At 60.4% G+C, this 19,279-nt stretch overlaps 1 protein-coding gene across 1 annotated transcript in view; it reads right to left on the bottom strand.

Annotated features, from left to right (window-relative positions):
- Positions 1-1,023: 1,023 nt before the first annotated feature.
- CACNA1E (calcium voltage-gated channel subunit alpha1 E) overlaps positions 1,024-19,279 on the bottom strand; it is a 77,442-nt gene continuing 59,186 nt past the window's right edge. Inside the window, exons 32-48 of the mRNA XM_032192425.1 lie at positions 18,797-18,907; positions 17,886-17,969; positions 17,671-17,796; positions 17,436-17,501; positions 15,812-15,903; positions 15,549-15,714; positions 15,276-15,403; positions 13,326-13,422; positions 7,629-7,734; positions 6,500-6,607; positions 5,933-6,033; positions 5,684-5,790; positions 5,035-5,143; positions 4,009-4,137; positions 2,459-2,639; positions 2,148-2,341; positions 1,024-1,684 (exon numbers count right to left, since the gene is read on the bottom strand). Coding sequence (XP_032048316.1) covers positions 1,148-1,684; positions 2,148-2,341; positions 2,459-2,639; positions 4,009-4,137; positions 5,035-5,143; positions 5,684-5,790; positions 5,933-6,033; positions 6,500-6,607; positions 7,629-7,734; positions 13,326-13,422; positions 15,276-15,403; positions 15,549-15,714; positions 15,812-15,903; positions 17,436-17,501; positions 17,671-17,796; positions 17,886-17,969; positions 18,797-18,907 — 2,442 coding nt within the window. The 3' untranslated portion in view covers positions 1,024-1,147. The remainder of the gene's footprint in view (positions 1,685-2,147; positions 2,342-2,458; positions 2,640-4,008; positions 4,138-5,034; positions 5,144-5,683; positions 5,791-5,932; positions 6,034-6,499; positions 6,608-7,628; positions 7,735-13,325; positions 13,423-15,275; positions 15,404-15,548; positions 15,715-15,811; positions 15,904-17,435; positions 17,502-17,670; positions 17,797-17,885; positions 17,970-18,796; positions 18,908-19,279) is intronic.

Here is a 19,279-nt window from a genome sequence, read left to right as displayed (position 1 = left end):
TCCCCGGCGGGCACACACCACCTGAGGGCACCAACTCAGCACCATCCAGACCTCCGGCCCACAGCGCTCCGGAGGGCGCAGCACCCTCCTGCTCCCCATGGCCATGCTCTGGCTCCCCACAGACAAAACTCACAGCCATGGCGGGCCACCGGGCACCACGGGGCCATGTAATTACCAGATTAATTAATGACCGGCATGGGGCATCCTGCTCCCGCTGCCACCACACGGCACGGCCGGGCCACCCCTAAGGCAGAAAGCGCAATTCCCACCGCTGTGATCGCCAGGGGACAAGGGGACCAAGGGGACAAGGGGACCAAGGGGACATCCCTGCTTCTCCGTCACATCCACCGACATGCAGCGAACCCCGCAGAGGCTTGGTCAGATGACTAAAACGAATCCATGTATGTGTATATCTTTATATATACAGCATATAAATATATATACACACACATACCGTATGTACACGCACAGGCACACCTAGAGTTAGTTCTCCGTGTAGGAATACAGCTAGGTTGCTGCCAGACGGGGTACATTCGGCAGCGCCGAGCCCCCCTCGCTGCTCCCGTCTGCCCCAGTACAAACCAGTTGGCTTTGGCATGGCCCACAGGGGCAGGCACAGCCGCTCCCAGCCGCCTCGTGCACCCTGGCCCCCCGCACCTCGCCCCTTCCCCGGGCCGGTCTGAGACCCTCGGGGATGGAGGCTCAAAGCCACGGCAGCACAAACCCGAGCGACTGAGCCCTGGGACCCCCTTGCTGGGGTTTTTCCGGCCGCGGGGAGCAGAAAACCATCGTCACGAGCCTTCCCGGGTCCTGGGGCTCTTGCTCGTCCCCGGCCGGGGCCGCTCCACCTCCGGTCAAATGCTTCTCTGTGCAGAAAAAAAAAAGTGATCGTAATAAATGAAAGTCGACAGATTTTAATTTTTTTTTTTTTTTTGCACAAAGACTTTTTTTTTTTTTCCCCATTCCGGTCAGTTGGGTTTTCTTCTTTTTTTTTTTTTTTCATTTTTGTTTTTTTTCTTTTTTTTCATTTTCCCCTTGCGTTTGGTTTTGGTTTCGTTTCATTCCCAGGCGCGGCGAAGAGCATGCATTGGGGAGGGCAGGGCGGCGGGGGCGGTGGCGGCGGCGGCGGCGGGGGGAGCGCAGCCTTCTAGCACTTGTCGTCTTCCTCGGTGTCGCTGAGCACGTCGATGCTGGCCCCGCACATCACGCCCTGCCCGGCCCCTCGCCTCCGCCGCCGGTAGTGCCCGTTGGGCATCTGCCAGCTGTGCCGCAGCGGCGGGGCCGAGCCGATGGTGTTGGAGCGGCCCAGGCTGGTGGCCACGGCTGCCTCGAAGGTGAGCGTCTCCTCCTCGCCGCAGTCCGAGGCGTGCGAGTCGTCGTGCAGGGCCAGGTAGGGCTCCGAGATGTAGCGCTGCGGGGTGGACGGCCGGCTCGGCTTCCCCGCCGGGGAGCTGGAAGACTCGGTCAAGCCGGCGGCGTTGGGCTCCTTGGAGAGGAGCGGGGACCCCCCTTCGGTCTCCTCGGGGGGCGGCGAGGTGTCTCCGGCGGCGTGCCGCAGCATGGAGGCGTAGGAGAGGAGGGGACGCGGTTTGGGGGGCACCGGGGGGAGCTGGCGGCGGCCTCGCCGGGGCGTGCTGGTGTCCGAGATGGAGGGGATGGAGCTTTCGCTCAGCGAGCCCGTTCCCTGCAAGGCACCGAGACACGAGGGGGAATGCAGGGGCTGAGCTCTGCTCACGGCGGCGAAAAGCACAAAAAGATTTTGGCATGCCGCGGCCAGCGAGAGCAGGGTGTCTGCAAAGCCGTGGTGGGAAGTGCTAACTGCTCTCTGGCTGCCGGTCCCTCTGCTCCGAGCGCTGCCATCTCCAGCTTTTGCAGCTGGGACACCCCAGCCTTGGCAGGGAGCAGGTGCCACGGTGGTGGGATTGGCTCCAGAGGCACCAAGACCCTTGTCCCCTCTCCCCACCACACCGCAGGGCGCACCGGGCATCCCCAACCCACCAGTGCCACGCCAGGGGACACGGATAGATGCCACCACCGGGAGGAGAGACACCGCAGAGCCCCCACAGCCGGGGCTCATCTCCCCAGCTTTGGCAGCGAGCTCTGTTTTTAAGCCTCCTTTTGCACTTCCAAAGGTTTTCTCCACCCACCTGCCTGTTGGGTGTCTGCGACCTGCCCTCGCTGGGTGACCGGGACTCGCGCCGCCGCTCTGGGGACTCGTCGTGCGCCTGGGGACTCCTCTCCTCCGAATTGCAGCGGGAGATGTCGGGGGACAGCAAGTGCTTGCGCTCTTTGGATCGGCCCCGCTCCCTGCCGCCCGAGCGGTGCCCGTCGGACCTGTGGCCTGCAGCAAACCCCGTCAGTCCCCGCTCTCCGTCCCCAGCAGCGGGGATGAGAAGGGACGGTGCTGGGCTGGTTTTTGGGGATGGGAAGGGGCTCGCAGCCGCCTGACCCCACTCACCCGAGTCGGCGTTGAGGCGCCGGGCGGAGAGCTGGAGCGAGGAGTGGTAGCTGCGCCGGCGGGACTTGTAGGTGTTGTCACTGCTGCGCTCCATGGAGAACTCATCCAGCCAGGAGGTGTTGGTGCGCTTGTCCCGGATGGTGGAAAACGACCGCCGCATGGAGCTGGTGTCCGTCACCACCTGCAAGCAGCCCCGGCCGGCCGGGGACGGGGTGAGCACCAAGGTGGGAGCTCCGTGGGATGCTCCAGCAGGACCCCCACCACCACCCGCAGCTCCTTAACGCAATGGGGAGGTTTTGGGGAGCGGCCAGCCTGGGCACAGTCCCCCAGGATGATCTCAGCACGGATCGGGGGCAGGAGGGAAGTGGGTTGAGCTGAAGCGTGCTGCTCAGCAAAGCGTGCGAGCGTGGCTCGCGGTACGGCCAGGTGCCAGAGGAGGGGCGGCAGCATCCTGCCCATGGCACGGGGACAGCACGGGTGCTGTCCTGGCATCCCTCCCGCCTCGGAAACAGGACCAGCAGAGCAAACAACGGCAGTGAAAAAGAAATCATTACAAGGGAAGGGAGGCAGGGAGGGCCCTGCCTTCTCCGGTGGTTATTTTCCCAGCTTTTACACATCCCTCCCTGGTCCTGTATTATCCCCATGTCCCCTTGCCCTGTACTCATCCCCTCTCTCCCCACGCACACTGTTGTTTTATCAATTTTCCTTTCCTTTTGCTCTGCCATTCTTCTTCCTACCTTCTCCCTTCCTTCTAGCTTGCATTCTCATATGTTTTGTGGAAAGCATCACCCCCTTATATATTTTCCTTTGCCTTGCTTTAACAGCTTTGTACCTCTCCAACCTCGAGCCCTTCTCCCTGTCTCCTTTCCTCCTCTCCTCCCAACCATCTTCCCCCACTGCCAAATGCTCAGGGAAGTCCACCAAAAAAAGCTTCCCTTCCCCTTCACGTCCCCAAAGCACCCTGCAGCAACGCCACGCTGCACCCGCACCCACACGGGGTGCTTGCACCTCTGTCAGAAACCACCGGCTTCATGGTGAAGGGTTGCAAAACCGACCCCCCAAAAAGCTCCCGTGCCTCGGCCAAGGCTGAATACGAGACAGAACAACAGAGAAACCAGGCAGACAAACGAGGAGGTGAAATGTGGCCTGGGCTCCCCCGGACAGACTGTCCGAGGACACATGCGGACAAGCACATGTGGCGCGACAAGGGGAAAAGAAGGAGAAGGCATCTCATCCTCTGGGACCTTACAGCCGGGCAGAGACCCCAAAAACCTCACCCAGAGCCTGGGGCTGGAGGAAAGGAGGGGTGCCCCATTGCCTGGGGGCCCTGCTACAGGTCCTGCTCCACCATGGACCAGGTGCTCGGTGCTCCTGGCTGCTCTCCACTGCTGGTCCCCACCAGACACGGGGACAGCAGCTGTCCTCCTTGTGAGGCACCCCAAAGATGGGGATATGGGGCCACAGACCACTGAGGAGCTTCCTCGTGGAGAGAAGCACCAGCGTTACCTTTGCTCGGACCCGGCACCCGTGGGGGCTTTGCTTGGTTTTACCTGGGGATCCACAGTGAGACGAGGCATGGAGGAGGCCCTCCCAGAGACAGCGTGGTCCTGAGTGTCCACGGGAAGGTAGCTGCCACGGTTAGAGGGCTGCACTCTTTGAAACTCCCTAACCTCTGGCTCCTGGAAACAAACACACAGCCACGCTCTTGGGATGGGGTTGGGTCACGGCAGCGCGCTGCTCCTGCGGCTCTGCAAGGGACAGCCCGGGTCCACCAGGGCTGGGTTTCACAGGGGGCCAGAAGGGTCTGAGACAGATTGTCAGGATCAAAAAGGATCTGCATTTCACAGCCTGGTGCAGGTGAGCCCATATGGGGACCTTCACGCTCATCTGATGCCCACCTCGCACCTCTTTCCTTCCGATGGTGGCAGTGGAAGCCCTGCCTGGATCAGCCCGTCCTCCTGGGCTTTGCCTCCTTCCCAATTCCCAACACAGGGGAATTTGGCACAGGACGTGGCAGCGGGGACGGGGAGGGCCACACGTGTGCGTGGGACAGAGCTCACAGGGTGCGACAGAGCACGGGGACACGGAGCGGGCTGGGGACGCATGGGGGCACAGCGCCGCGCCCGACGGGCGTCGGGGTGGTGCAGGGCTGCACACGCACAGACACGGAGAGGCAGAGATATGTATATGTATATATGTATCTGTATATATGTGTACGTATATATACACACACACACACACGGACACGGCTGCCGCCCGCTGGAGTGACGGTTTGGGAGCTCGCGTCGGCTCGGGGGGCAGCAGCACTGACAACAAAATGAACACGGATCCGAAAACATCAGATACCATCGCTCAGCACGGGGTGACCCGCTGAAACGAGCGCTCAGCGGGGGAAAAAAGAGCAGCCTGCGGAGAGAAGGATATTTTACTGCAGGGCATCGCGCCGCGCTCGCGGCTCCGGCTGCAGGAGGCGAGGGGCCAGAGCCCACCACGCCGATGGTCCCACACCTCCCCGTGCCCACCAGCATCCTCCTGGGACCACAGAAAAGCACCTCAGAGGCAGTGCGTGACTTTACCAGAGACTGGTGCTCCTGGAACTGCCCGTGGGCCGGGTCCATGCACGCCAGCTGGAAGATCTCCTGCGGCGAGAGTGGGCTCAGCGAGGGGAACCCGCTCCGGCTGCTCCTGCAAGGATGGTTTGGCTTCAGGGAGAGCACAAACGGGGTGCTGCCATCGCTGGGGGTCCCCACGCTCACCCCCCAGGCTGAGACCCCCAGGGCACACACCATGCTCCTTGGAGAGCTCAAATGGTGCCCGGGAAGGAGAGGACACCAGCGTTGCATGTCCCATGGCAGCCAGGAGCCATCCCAAATGCAGCACCAGTAATTCAACCATCTCCTTGCCCTCAGCCAGGGTGCTGGGGTCCCCTGCTGGCCCTTCACCACCTGGGCTGCCCCCCAGCTTCAGCGCCACCCCAGTCTGCAGGAGGGACCCGTTTCACATAGTGCAGGAGTTGGTGTGAAAAACATCCCCGTGGGACAGCGAGAGGAAAGGCTCAGTGCTGTCCTGCAGCCAGCATTTGGGTGGAAACGGTTTGGGGTCAGAGCGTGCACTTAGAGCTGGATGCTCCTGCTACAAGGTGTCCGTGCAGACACCTCAGCGCTCCCCCTTCCAGGAGCAGAAAAGCTGCAGAAAAACCTCACCTCTCCTCAGGGCGATACTCACAGGCCCGAGAGGGTGTCCTGCTGGAGGTACGGCAGAGCCTTCGCGTTTGAGATGATTTCCTGGGGCAAAGAGGAGGGCTCCATGCGCTGGAACATGGGCGCGTTTTTCTGTGATGGGGGAAAGGGAGAAGCTGAGCCTGGACGAAATGCAGACGAGCGTCCTGCGCTTCGCCAAGCACGGCTCCGCCGCTTGGGAAGGCGATGGGGTGCTCACATTCACCGCTGAGGATGCACAAACAGGGCAGCTCACCTGCTCCTCCAGCTGCTGCCTCTGCTTCTTGGCTTTGCTCTGCTTGTAGTAGTCCATGATCATCATGGCTGCGTAGATCTTGCCAACAGTCAGGTCAGAGGCTGAGAGCACAGCAGGGGAAGGAAGGGGGGATGCTTTTACGGCAACAGGAACTGCGGGTCTGAAGGCACCAGCGCTCACCTCGGGAAGAGCCCTGCTGTGGTCGCCCTCAAAATCTGCTCGGTGCTGGAGCAGAGAGGGCACCAAACACCCAGGTACCCGGGGGAGACGGAGGTGGCTTGGCAGCACCACGATAACCCACCAAGGCCACCATCAGATGTGGAGGAGCTTTGAGCAGGAGGGTTGGGCCAGGTGGCCTCCAGCAGTTCCTCCCAACCTCAGCCACCGCGTGGATCAGCCCAGTGATGCTCTGCCTCCTGCCCCTACGTGCTCCAGAGATGACTTACGGAAAACTCTGGGTTCATCAAAGGGTTTTTTTTTTTTTCAGAAGGACTCCCACGAGCACAAGCCCTCATCCCACCTCTTCCCCAGACAGGACCGGGGCTGCAGAACTTGGCAGAGACTCACTTTTTGGCATGGGGACCAAGAGGTCGAGCATCTTCTGAGACAGGTGAGGCCAAATGGTCAGGATCTCCTTTTGAAGCTCGGAGTCTAACTGCTGCCAGTCTGCACCACCTTCAACAGCAGGGAAGCAGTGGTCAGTGCGCACCGAGAGCTGGCGCCTGGGCCCATCCCAACACCCCCTTCCCACCCCGAAGAGGGGCCCCCTCGCAAAGACAAGCAGCAAACCAGCTCTCGGGGCTGGGAGAGCCACGTTGCATCAGCCAGCCGGCTCTCCTGCTCCTGCGGGGAAACTTTCCTGCCATCCCCTCCATATGTGCCGCCACCTCCCATCCCCTGCCCTCCCACTCAAAGCTGCCATCCTCGAGCTCGCCTTGGGTCCGTCTCTGCGGCTCCGATCCTACTGCAGCCCACACACACCTGCTGCTGCCCCACTTTCTCTTTTCTGGGGAGCGGATCATGTGCTGGTGCAAGAGCAGCTCTGCCTGGCTGAGATCCTCGAGCAGGAGGGGAGCAGAGCTCTCTGGCCAGCGGTGCAGGGATCTGCCGTGCTGAAAGCCCTGCTAACGCGTGCCAAAGCAGGGAGTAAATCCTGGGAGAAGGAACGCGGCCAGGCTCAAATCCCTGCTTTATCATCCAGCCAGGGTTCAAACCTGGTGTTTCAGGGCGCGGGCTGCGCACCGGGCTTCTGCTGAGCTCGCCCTGGGTTGGATTTTCTGAGCTGTTCCCAGGGGACGATTTATTGCAAGTGGCATGTTTCCGCAGAAAGCTTTTGATCCGATGAATCAGAGCGTTTTCAGCAACAACAACAAAGCAGGTTTTTTTTCTGCTCTGAACATAAAATGTTCCTTGCGAGACGGATTTCTGCTCCGCAGCCCTAGGAGGCCAGGCACACGGGACTGTCTCCCTCCTCGGTTTGGTTTTGCACCAAAGAGGAAATTCTTCTCCTCCTTTAAACTCTGGGCATCATTTCTGCTCTCTAGCAGCAGCTTCTCTTGCAGAAGGAGGCAGATATTTGCCTGCCTGGGTGCATCACCCCCATCCACGAGGCTCAACCCCACTTTGGCTGTTGTGATGCCCGCGGGACCTCCCCCAAACCTCCTTGCTCTGCCCTTTCTCGACCCCCCGACATTACCTTTGGCGATTTTGATGTCCAGGGCGGTGCGGATCAGCGCCATCAGGGTGGAGGTGAAGTGGACCGTCATGTCCTCGGCCACGGGCATGTTCATCAGCACCAGTCTCTGCGCAAGAGAGAGAAGAAAACAGCGGACGGAAAACAATATCGAAAAACACATCGACCGGGCTGGAGGAAAAGAAATCAAACGTTAAACGAAAGGAAGAAAAAAAATAAATAAAAAGAAAAGGAAATTAACAGGAAATAAAAAATAAATAAATAAAAATAAAAAGCAACAAAGAGTGTCAAAACAGCACAGCCAAAAAAGAAGGGCAAGGATCACCCCGCCGCCCCCGCCCCCGGCTCCTTCCACCCCAGGACACCGGCTCACTGCCTTCCAGGGCTCCTCCTGCGCCCCAGGAACGGCCCCTGGGCCCCCTCCCCAAAAAACAAGGCTGGCACGGGGCCGCCGCGGCACCTCCCGGCACTTTGGGGAAGACGCCGCTGAGCCAGCAAGGCGTCGGAGATGCTCGGGAGGGGGAGAGGGGGCTCAGGTCTCCGTTCCCGGGTGGTTTGGCTTTCCAGCTCTCAACCCTTCCCAGCTGGGGCAGGGGAGAGGAGGGTCCCTAACCTGCGGGGACTTCGGCTCGGTTCCTCTCGCATGCTACATCCTGGCGCCCCCTTTTTGCGTCTTTCAGAGATGAAGTTTGCCAGCACATGCACAGGGTCCGAATTATCCGAGGGTGGGGAAGGGGAAGGAGGGGGGAGAAAAAGTGCAGGAGGAAAGAGAGGAGGGCAACCAAGGCAGGTTAGACACGCCATGCTCCTTCCCCACCCCGGGCAGGCGGGGTGCAAACCGAAGTGACCAGATCCACTTTCCAGAGAGTATATTTTGCTTTGAGAACACCTGGGGTCGTCCCTTCCCTTCCCAGTCCTTCATCCCCCGGCTCCTCGTGTCCTCTCCCTGCCTTCAACCCTCCCTTTCTCTCCTGGGGGGCTGGCACACGTGTGAACCAACACACGAGAGCTGGAGAAGGGGCAGCCAAGGAAAGCTCCAGCTCGCTCCAGGCGGGCAGCACGTGGCTGCACAGCGCCGGCTCCTGTCCTAGGGGCTCCCACCCCAAATCCTTCAGGGTTCCCTGGGTGCCTGCTCTGCTCGCACGGGGCCAGGGCTGCCCCGGGAGCTGTAGGGGGGAATCTCAGAGGTTTGGCTCTGGTGTCTGCCCCGCACGAGCCGTCCTTAGGATGTCTCGTGCCGATGTGCCTGGCTCTTCACGCCCCACGGGGCTGCTCCTGTGGTTTGTATCCTTGCAGCCCAGTGGGATCCCACCTCCGTAGGCTTTCAGCTGGCTGGGAATAGGGTGGCTGCCAGCCCAGGGGATGAACTTGGGCCAGCGTGGTCCTGCAAAAACATCCCACCTTCCTGAGAGTGCTACGGGGCCGCTCCTCATCCTCTCCACCTCCAGGCTACCCCTACCGCTGCCCCTCTCCCTGCTCTCCCCCAGGGGTCTTCCACCCCACAGCTCCCCAGGCTTGCAAGCGACGATGCCAGCATCACCTGCACGGGCAGGGGAGACCAGAAAGCGTGGCCGGGACCCCTGCGGGCACACCCCAGGAGCTGAGGACGGGTGGGAAGCCCCCGGTGCCTCCCCGGCTCCCCCAGCCCCACCTCCCGCCAGCTCCTGCCGGGCTCTAGCCCCCCGTAGAAGGAAGGGTTGATCTACCTTATAGGCCACTTTGGAAGGACATCTCTTGCCGAGGCCTAGCGGTGGTGACATAAGAGTCAGCATTTCATACATCTCAGTGTAATGGATTCGGCCACTGCTCATGGAGGGGGAAGGGGAGGGAGGGAGATGCAGAGAGAGAAAGAGAGAGAGAGAGAAAGAGAAGGAGGCATTCCCAGAGAGCGGAAACAACGTACGGACAAAATAGTACAGGGAACAGGAGAGAAAGAAAGAAAGAAAAAAAAAATAAAAAAAAAAAAGAAAGAAAGAAACAACAAACGGACAAACAGGAAAAGAACAGGAAACCCGTTAATCAAGGCAAATCATACACGAGAGACTGTCCTGCTGCGGATTTATAGCACTGCTCACACAGACCCAGGAATGCCGGCGGAAAGCGACTCACCCCTCTCTCCGCTGCTGGCCTCAAAGCGCCTGCCCCGCCAGCAGCCCGGGGGTCCTCGTCCTGCCTCACCCCGTCCCTACAGCCCCCCGGCAGCCCCCAGCTCGCCCCACGGGTTCCGGGGCTGTGTGCGAGTGGTATAAATCAGATACACGGCGCTCGAGCCATGGGTTATCGGGGGTAGGGCGCTGCGCCCCACAGCGACTCAAAAGCGCTCGGTGGCCGCCGTGTCCTGTCTTCCCTCCCGGGGGGGGTCTGGGGGTTGCTTCGGCCACCTAACCCATAGCCAGAAGGCTGTGTATCCCCATCTCGTGGGGTCTATGCAATTGGGAGGCAGCGTCTTGCATAGAAGGCAGTGGGCCAGGGTCACTTGTCAAAGGAAGATGCCCAGTTGCTTCCGTCTGGCTCTGCGGATGGACCGCGTCCCCACCATGCAGCAGTGCAAAAAGGCATGCTGTAAATCGGCTGGAAAAAGAAAAAAAGAAAATCAGGAGGAAAAAAAGTTGTGCATGCCATGCTCCCCGCCCTGGCTCTCTCCCGCATGCGGCTGCAAGTTCCACCAGGTTGGAGTTTAAAGAGTCTCGGCAGAGGCAGCTGTTTGGCCCTTCCAACATCGATTGGGGTGCCTTTGGGTTTCCCCCGGGGGGGGCAGCACGGAGGGACCCCCGCCTCGCGCTCCTCCACTCGTAGGGCCAGCCTAGGATCGCCACAGCGAGGGGTGCTCCAAAAAATGCCCTGCGATGGGCTGAGGGGTTTGGGCTGTGCCTCCCTCTCGCCATACAGCCAGCGGGATGCTCAAATTCGTCTCCCCGGTGGGGGCGCCGGGCTCGGCCACCTCTTCTTCCCCTCGTGCCAAGCTGCTGCAATATTTGGGGTGGCTGTGGGGCAGGGGACACCTCAGCAAAGCAGAGGCACCGACCTCTGCTGCTGCATCGCAGTGGGGCTGGGAGGAGGGTGCTGGGAAACAACATGCTCCTGCTGGGATGCTGGCTGCTTCCCCAGCCCCGTGCTGAGAGCAGCGGGAAAAGGCAGCGAGAAAAGGGCCAAAGAGCCCCCGGCAAGATGAGTCCTGGTGGTTCGGGGGTGAATACGAGACAGAGACCACCCGCAGGGAGGGTTTGGGGCGTAGAGCAGGTGGAACAAGCCGCCCCCTTTGAGACCTGAGACGTTAAAAGGGTTGGAGGGAGGATGACAGCAAGAGCAGGGGCTGTTAGGTGGGATGATGAAGAGAAAAGATCCAGGTCCAGCAGCCCGTAAGCGGCACCGCTGCAGAGCTGGCTGTGCACTGACTTGCTGTGCCTCACCGCGAGGTGACTTCAAGCCTTCACACTTGAGAACTTTGTTCGGAAAGGAAGCAAGACAGTGAAATTGAACCCGCCGTTCCCTGCGGGGCGGATTTTAGCACCCACAGCATATGCCAGGCTTTGTCTTGTGCGCTGAGATTCCCTGCACCACAAAGGAGGAACAGATTCCCGTGAAAATAAAGAGATTGCAGCAAACCCCAGCAAATATTGCATGAGGACCGTGCTGTTCTCAGACGGGCTGCACGCTCTGCATCTGCCCGGAGCAGACGCCTTAAATCTGCGCTGTGCCCAGACACCACGTCCCCGGGGAGGAGGAATTTAGGGCAGATCTGCCCTCCCACGGGTAGGAAATGACCATAACCGTGCCGTCGCTTGCTGTTGGGAAGAGAGCACAGGAATACGGAGCGGGGAGGGAGTAGGTTCGGGAGCAGATGTCCGTAGGGACACGAACACCAGGGATGCTTGCAGGCAGCAGAAGCGATGCCTGCTTTCCTGGCTCATTTCTGCTTGACTGCCAGAGGCAGACGGGGTTGAAGAAAGGCAAGAAGAGCCCCAAGGAGTGGAGCAAGACACGGTTACAAGACCTGCTCTCCCCAGCACAAGGACAGTTTGCTGGATCTCCACGGGAAGGCTTTCTGCATCGATGCCCCCTTGTAAACCCACCTGCAGACGGCCTGGCAGATTCACTTCCACACCCTGCTGCACCCCTATACAGCACCCCGGAAATGCCCATGCACCACCTTGCCCAGAGCACCCTGTCCCCCATGTCACAGACATGTTTTTGGCTTTTCTGCTAGCATTTGTTGCCAAATTGCCTGGTAGGAAAGGGGTGTGGGCTTGCTCTCTGACGTTATTTTGGAAGTTAGGGCTCTTGCTGCCTCCAGGAACCTGTGCACTGCATGGGGCAGGCTGACCAAACTGCAAGGTGAGTGTAGGGTCGGCATTTGGGGATTTGGTCCATGGTGGCAAAAGTGTGATGTCCACGGGGGTCTTCCTTCTTCATCAGTTCCCTTCGGGGAATTGCTCCAGGCCAGCAGGAACCCCTGAAAATCTCTCAGATCCTCAAAATCCCCAGCTTTGGGGGGCAGCATTTTCCAGTTAAGCCCTGACATCAACTGATAAAGAGCAGGAACTCCTCCTGAAGGCGTCTTTTGTCCTCGGGGCCTCAGCACAGCCCCAGCCTTTGCCAGGAAGGCGGCAGAGAAGAGTGGAAAGGCTGCAGGGACCCCATCCTTGAGGGGCTGAGACATCTGAGGGTCTTGAAAGAAGCACCCACCTTTCCTTAGACCTCTCCCAATAAATGAGATCATCATGTCTGGTTTCCTCTGCCCTGCTCCTGGTGCCAGCCCATCCCGTAAGACTTCGGGCAGCAGTGGGGTGAGGCTCTCCTCCCTCGCAGGATGAAGGCTGTGGCCAGGGGTGCCTGAGCTCCCCTCACACATCTCGGATGCCTGACGGGTGAAGAGGAAGGAGGAGCTCTGGTTCAGCCTGTTGTGCCATGGAGATGGGTGGCGTGGCACTAGGAAGAAGAAGGCGGCAGGCACAAGGTTTTGCTTGATTGCCACCCCGAGGAAAAACGTAAAAGGAGGTGCAGAGATGCACCAGGAGGCCTGGCCACCACCTTGCATTTAAGGCTGAGAAGCCGGCTCAAGCAGGGGGAGAGCTGAGCTCCAGAGGCTGGGAAGGAGCCCAGGTGGCCGCTGGCCCCCGGGTGAAAGGTGCAGCCCAGGCTGGGGCTGGGACAGACCCCATGGAGCCAGCCTGGCCCCACAAGTGCCCCCACACCTCCTCCCAGCGGGGCTGGCAAGGCATGGGCACGATGCACAAGAACCTGGCTCCCCAAGAGGGTGCCACAGGATGTCCCCAGATGTCCTACAGGGAGAAGGGTCACCCTGGCGTCCCACCCTCCCTCTCCCAAGCAACAAAAGCCCCAGATCCTCCATCCCCAGGAGCAAACCACACCTGAGCCCCCTTTCCAAACAGGCATCGGGGGGGAAAAGCCCTGATCCCACTGATGCCACCGAGCGGGGACGGTGGCACGCGTCCCGGCGGAGCTGGGGGCTGGCTGGGGGCAGTGCAATTTATCAAACACCCCCAAACCCCCCCAGGAGGCTCCGGGCCCCCCCTGGGGGGGACAGCTGCTGGCCCTGGCAGGCCGCGGACCTCTTTAAACTCGAAGGAAAGCAACGTGAGGGTTCCCTCGGGAGGCGCGGTGGCGGTGGAGCGGGGGGAAGGAGGGGTGGATGGTGCGTCCCGTGGCCAGGTTGTGGCGGAGGACTGGGAGGCAAACCTTGCACGCCACCCTGTAGGGGCAGTTCTCTCCTAGGCCCAGAGGAGGCGAGATCACCCGTACTAATTTGTACATATCCTTATACGAGATCCTGCCGCTGCAAAGGAAGCACAGGTGGGTTAATAGGACACTGAGAGGGTGGAGAGCTTAACCAGGGGGGCTAGGACCAGCTGCGGGGCATGGCTCTTCTCCTTCTGGCTCCGTCAGACCCAGAGAGGGGAAAGCTGGGAGCATCAGTGGCCGCCTTCTCCATCACAGGCCAGCTCACGCCTCCTCGCTCTGCCCCACGTGCCCCCGGCCACTGACACCTGGTGCTGGGACAGGGCTGGGATTTTTGGGGCAAGGGGGGGAGGTTGCAGCCGGTTTGGGCCACGAGCCCTGCTGGTGGAGCCGCGTCCTCCCCAGTGCCACCAGCTCTCTGCTCCTCCTGAGGGCCCGGGAGGCCGGCAGCCGAGCGAATCGTGTCTCCGGTGTCTGGGGACCCCGAGGCAGGGAGACATAATGTGACCGCTGGCTCTGGCACTAGCACCTAGGTCTCTCACCAGAGCACGCTGTGCCAAGGGTCCACATTATTATCCCGTACACGCACCCCTTCTCCCCCAGGCCCAGTCGTTATCGCGGCAGGATACATCCCGTATCCACCCACCGCCGGCTGGAGTAACGAAGCAGTCGATGCAGGAGCTGTGCAGGGCCGGGCGCAGGGGTGCTGAGCCCCCAGCCCCAGCTCCGAGCCCTTTTGGGAAGCGCACGGGGGCCGTGCTGAGGTGCAGCGTGCTGCAGCCTCCTGGGCATCCTTGGACAAGCTGGGAGGGAAACCGCACGAGGAGGCAAAGAGCAGCAGCGCTACCGTCCTACCCTTCTTTGCCTCTGGTTTCTCCTCGCCCTCCTCCCCCCGTCCCCTCTCCATCGCTGAGCCAACCGTCTGGGCAGAGCCAGTCCCTGAGCCTGCCTGGCCTCGGACCCGCGTGCTGTCCTGCTGTCCCCACGAGACCCCTCCTGGGAGAGCTGCTGCCCTGCGTGGGTGCCGGGACCCCTGGGGATGTACTCACCCGTTCCTCGCCCCGTACAGGGGGTCGGGGCTGCCCCGGTGGCCCCAAGACCACCAGCTCTCGTGCACGGCCCCTAACCACCGTGGTTTGCTCAAAAATCAGAGGGGGGCTTCCTCAGGGACTGTCCTGGACAGTCTCCTGTGGTAGATTACGGTTTTAGGCTCAAAAAGATAAAAAATGAAACTGTGGCTGGAGCTGGCCTCTCACCAGGCAGGAGGCCAGCAGTGGAGGTGAGGTCTCCAAAGGGAACATGCATCTGCCGAGGGTGCTGAGCCAACATCACCCTGGCACGGTGGCGATGGGACACGGCTCCACAGGGGCTGTCCCCAGGCTGGGGGTGGCACGAGCCACCCTCACGGTGCCGGGGCTGGCAACCTTGGAGAGGTGGGGGCTGGCTGTGGGAAAAGCAAGCCCGTGCCCAGCCTCCACAATCCCCAAACCCCTCAAAAACTCTCTGAATCTCGTCTGCAGGTGACCTGGCAGGAGCCCAGCAGGCCCCCAGCATGTCCCCAAGGCCTGGGACAAGCCACCCCCTGCCCTGCCCCAAAAGGAGCCGGGGGCGCTGGGGACCCAGCCATGGAGGCTGCTTGGGCAGAGGCTGGGGAGGATGCTGAGACCTCCCGTGGGGACCTGCCCACGGGATGGCAGGGGAGGAGAGGGGGAGCAGGAGCCTCCAGCTCTCAGGATAAACACCACGGCCAGCCACGGATGTCTTCAGGCTCTCAGTTAAGGTGCCTGTGCCACCAGGCGTCGTGGGAACTGGCTGGTACCTTTGTAAGGACCGTGAGCGAGAGCAGCCCTGCCCTGGGCACTGCAGCTGGATTTCGGCAGCAACAGGCAGAGGCACTGCTCAAAACCAGCTCTGAGAGGCTGCCCGGGAGAGAAGGAGCTGGCTACATACCACGCTGCTCTGTCATACTCTGCCCAGATCCGGACAAACTCATCCAGATGGTGAGGCCCCAGGATGGAGGAATCGCGGGTCAGGTATTCGAAGTTGTCCATGATGACGGCCACGAACAGGTTGAGCATCTAGGTGAGGGGGAGAAGGGCGGAGAGAAAGGGAAATGGGAGAGGGAGCAGAGAAGGGAAGGGAGAGAGAGAAGGAAGGGAAGTCAGGGTGAGATGGAATTAAACGAGGAACCAAGAACGCACAGCACGGGGCCGGGGAACTCACCAGGAATGAGCAGAAGAAGATGAAGGAGACGAAGTAGACGTAGGCCAGGTCGGTGCCGCAGCGCTCGTTCTCGTTCTGCCCGGACGTCGCCGTCGTGTCCGGCTCGCAGCCCTTGCCCTCCAGGCAGGACAGCATGATCTCCTGCCATGCCTCCCCGGTGGCACTCCTGCGCCCAAGGCACCGCGCTCAGCACCCCGCGGCAGGCAGGATGGAGCGGGGAGGGAGGTGCCCCCTCTGCGAGCCCCCCACCTGCGGTTCCCTACCTGAAGAGGAGCATGAGGGAGCCCAGGAAGCTGCGGAAGTTGTTGTGTCGGTTAATGTGGCTTTCCTCATCCAGCTTGATGTTGCCAAAAACCTGCCGGAGGGAGAAAAAGGTTCGGGCAACACCGCCGGTGCTGGGGAAGTGGCTGCGTGCTCACCTTGGCTGGGGGCGCACAATGTGCTGTGGGATGGATCCTGCCCCAGAGCCCAGGTAGAGAAGCAGCCCCATGAGGGCATGCAGGCACAAATCCTGCCCAGCAAGGACAGGAGGTGGTAGAGGCTGCTGGAGGCTGAGCTGCCATGGAAATGGGGGCTCAGGGGGGCTGGGATGAGCCGAATTTGGCCGCTGGAGATGACCTGCGATGCTGGAGTCGGGCACAGTGGCACAAACAGGGTGGGGAAATGCTCAGTGCCCAAGGGACAGACGGACCACTAGCTCACCACAGACAGACAGACACTGGGGGTTACCAGCCCACGGCCCTTCCCAGGAGGTCCCCAGGGCCAAAAGAGGCAATGAGTCCCCAGATTTGGGTAATATCCTAACAATGACCCACAGCCAAGGCCACGATAGGACAAGGAACGCTTGCAAAGTGCCTCAAATTGGAAAAATGTGCTGTTATTACTGTTAAATATTTATTCCACTTTCCGTGAATCTAAAAATACACCAACTGCAGAGTATTTTTTTCCCTGTACAGGTTTTTTTGCAATGTGTAATTGTAGAATATTTTCTGCCTCCAGCTATTTTGCTCAAATAACGCCCACAGACTTTACTGCTTGGGGATTTGTTCACAATAGTGTTAAAAAATAAAATAAATCAAATACTACCACACGGCAGGGAGGGGGGCTGAGTCAGATGGCAGTTGTTTAGCGCGGAGAACACCTGGAGCCGGTGCTGGGATTGTGTGGGCCAAGAGCAGCCACGCGCCTCTTGGGGCGGGAGGAGGCCAAACACCAGCGCTGCCGAGCAGCCCGAGCCGGAGGCGACCGCGCTGCCCACTCCCCAAAATCTGCTCCCTCCCCTCCCCGACCCCTCCTAGCGCTGAGCGCGTTGGTTATCGCGGTGGCTGGCTCACCCGGCGGCTCCGGACCCCGAGCGTGAGCAGAGATGCTTTGTGAGAGCCTCAGCGTGGGGCTTAGTCACCGAGGCAGCCCCACCGGCACATGTTTGACCGGGAGCTTTCGCTCACGTGCCACTTCTGCACCAGGCTGGAGCGTGGGGAGGACCTCCCCTTGGTAGGTCGCTGCAGGGCCCTCAAATTGGGATCCCACCAGCATCGAGCCCACAAAAACCCTAGGTGGAGGGATGGGTGGGTGCACGGCTGCGGGTGGCCCTGCCATGGTCCCTTTGGTTTTAGAGGTATTGGGTACAACCCCTAAAAGCACAACGCCTGTGGGATGAAGGGGTGGTGATTTGGGAGCAGCTGCCACACGGGGTGCCCAGCTGAGCCCCCATGTCCCCAGAGGTACAGGTGAGGAGGGCAGCTGAGGTCCCAGCAGTGCCACAGGCTCCCAAATGAGCTCTCCCACCCCTGGGACCCCCCTGGGCACCCAGGCCGGCTGCAGTGCAGTGTGGTGCTGAGCACACGGCCGTGCCAGAGGGCTGCTCGCCGAGCTGTCCGTGCCCACCTGCATCCCGATGATGGCGTAGATGAAGAAAAGCATCGCGATCAGGAGGCAGACGTAGGGGAGGGCCTGCGAGGGAAGCACATGAGTCATCTCCTTCAGCTCGGGTCCAGCTCCAGAGGCATACAGAAAGAGCAGCGAGCAGGTAAACTGCTCCAAACCAGCTCTCCTGCGAGCCAGCAGGGCAGCAAGGCCCGGGGAGCAGCACCCCCAGGAGCCTTGGGCATGGGGAACTTACCTTGAAGGACTGCACGAACGTCCAGAGCAGGATGCGGATGGTGTAACCCTGGCGCAGCAGCTTGATGAGCCGAGCCGCTCGGAAGAGCTTCAGGAAGCTCATGTTGAAGCTGCTGGTGTTCACCAGCTGCGAGCAGAGGAGGAGGAGGGGGGTCAGGGGATGGCAAGAGCCCCCCAAACCCTGCCAGCCCCCCCCAGCCCAGCCCAGCCTGTCACCTTGGTGTCCGTCAGGATGATCTCCGTGATGCTGCCGATGACGGTGATGAAGTCGAAGATGTTCCAGGTGTCCCGGAAATAATTCTGCAGGAGGAAACAGAGAAGGAGCAAGGATTTGAGATCGGGGTGGCCAGTCTGAAGGGCACTGGGACATCCCCATCCCCATGCAGAGCTCACAGGAGGCACGCACGGATCCCTTCCCTGGCTGCTCTGGCACCGGGATGCCCAGCCCGCTGGTGGCCACAGGTGGCAATAACTCTTCACACCACCCCCTGGGGCCACAAGGCTGCTGTGTCCTCCAAGGGTTGCAAAGAAAAAGCAGCCCGGGACTTAAACGAGCAGCTGGGGACTTGAGGACCAGGAATTAGATGGAGAGGTCTCACTGCTGGTCAGGTCTGGCTCAATGCATGGGCACCCAGTGGCTCCCAGGGACAAGAAACCACTGCCACCAGCACAGTGGCAGCATGGACTGCACGGTACATGGTCCATGCCCCAAGCACAGAAGAAACGAGGCAAAAAGCCCTGCAGCATGGCTTCCCCCAGCACGACACCCACCCGCAGCAGTGGAAATCTGATTAAAGCTGAGCAGTGCCAAGCTCTGGCTGCAGGATGCCTGCTGCTGCAGGCTGAACCGACCGATCCCTTTGGGCTTCACAACCTGCAGCAGCTCTGGCTGCTGGCCCGGGAAGCCTGGAAGGACTGTGCTGACCGAGAAACCAGCATCTAGCAGTGGGAAGTCTAACGGGAGCCAAAGAAATGGTTCCAACCGCCAGCCTCCAAACAGCTCCCAGGCTGGGACCCAAAATAGATGGCATTGGCCTGGTGTTATTAACACCTTCCCTCCGTGAACGGGAGGGATGAGGTGTGCTAAGTGCAAATTAACGCCCTCAACAACAGGATCAGCCACTCACCAGGAAGCCGAAAGCAATGATCTTGAGGACGCACTCCAAGGAGAAGACCATGGTGAACGCAATGTTCAGGTACTTCAGGGCCAGCTCGTAGGTGTACGGAGCAGAGTAGTACTGATGGAGACAGACATTGCAAACTTGGAGGGGGCCAGCCAGCCTCTTGTGACTGATGTCTGCCCCCAGGAAGATGTGGAGGCCCCTGCTCCTTGCCCACGGTGCCTAGAGACCACCTTCTTCATCCCCTCCCCACCCCTCTCCCAGGACAGGGGCTCTGCTTTCGAGAAGGAAGAACAGAATAATTGCAGATCTTCCTGCAGCAGAGATAACCCTTTACAGGATTTGGAAGTTTTCTTACTCCTTTTCACTTTTTAAAAGTTTCAAGAGCTGGAGTGTGGAGAGAACAAGTTTTCATGGTGGGAAACTGGAAAAAGTCCCCAAACCCAGGCTTAGGAACAAACAACTCTGTTTGGACAAGCAAACTACGTG

Source organism: Aythya fuligula, chromosome 8 (genome assembly GCF_009819795.1).
Source record: "Aythya fuligula isolate bAytFul2 chromosome 8, bAytFul2.pri, whole genome shotgun sequence".
Taxonomy (NCBI): Eukaryota; Metazoa; Chordata; class Aves; order Anseriformes; family Anatidae; genus Aythya; species Aythya fuligula.
The sequence above is the reverse complement of the archived record's forward strand: the minus strand, read 5'-3'. Positions and strand labels throughout refer to the sequence as shown.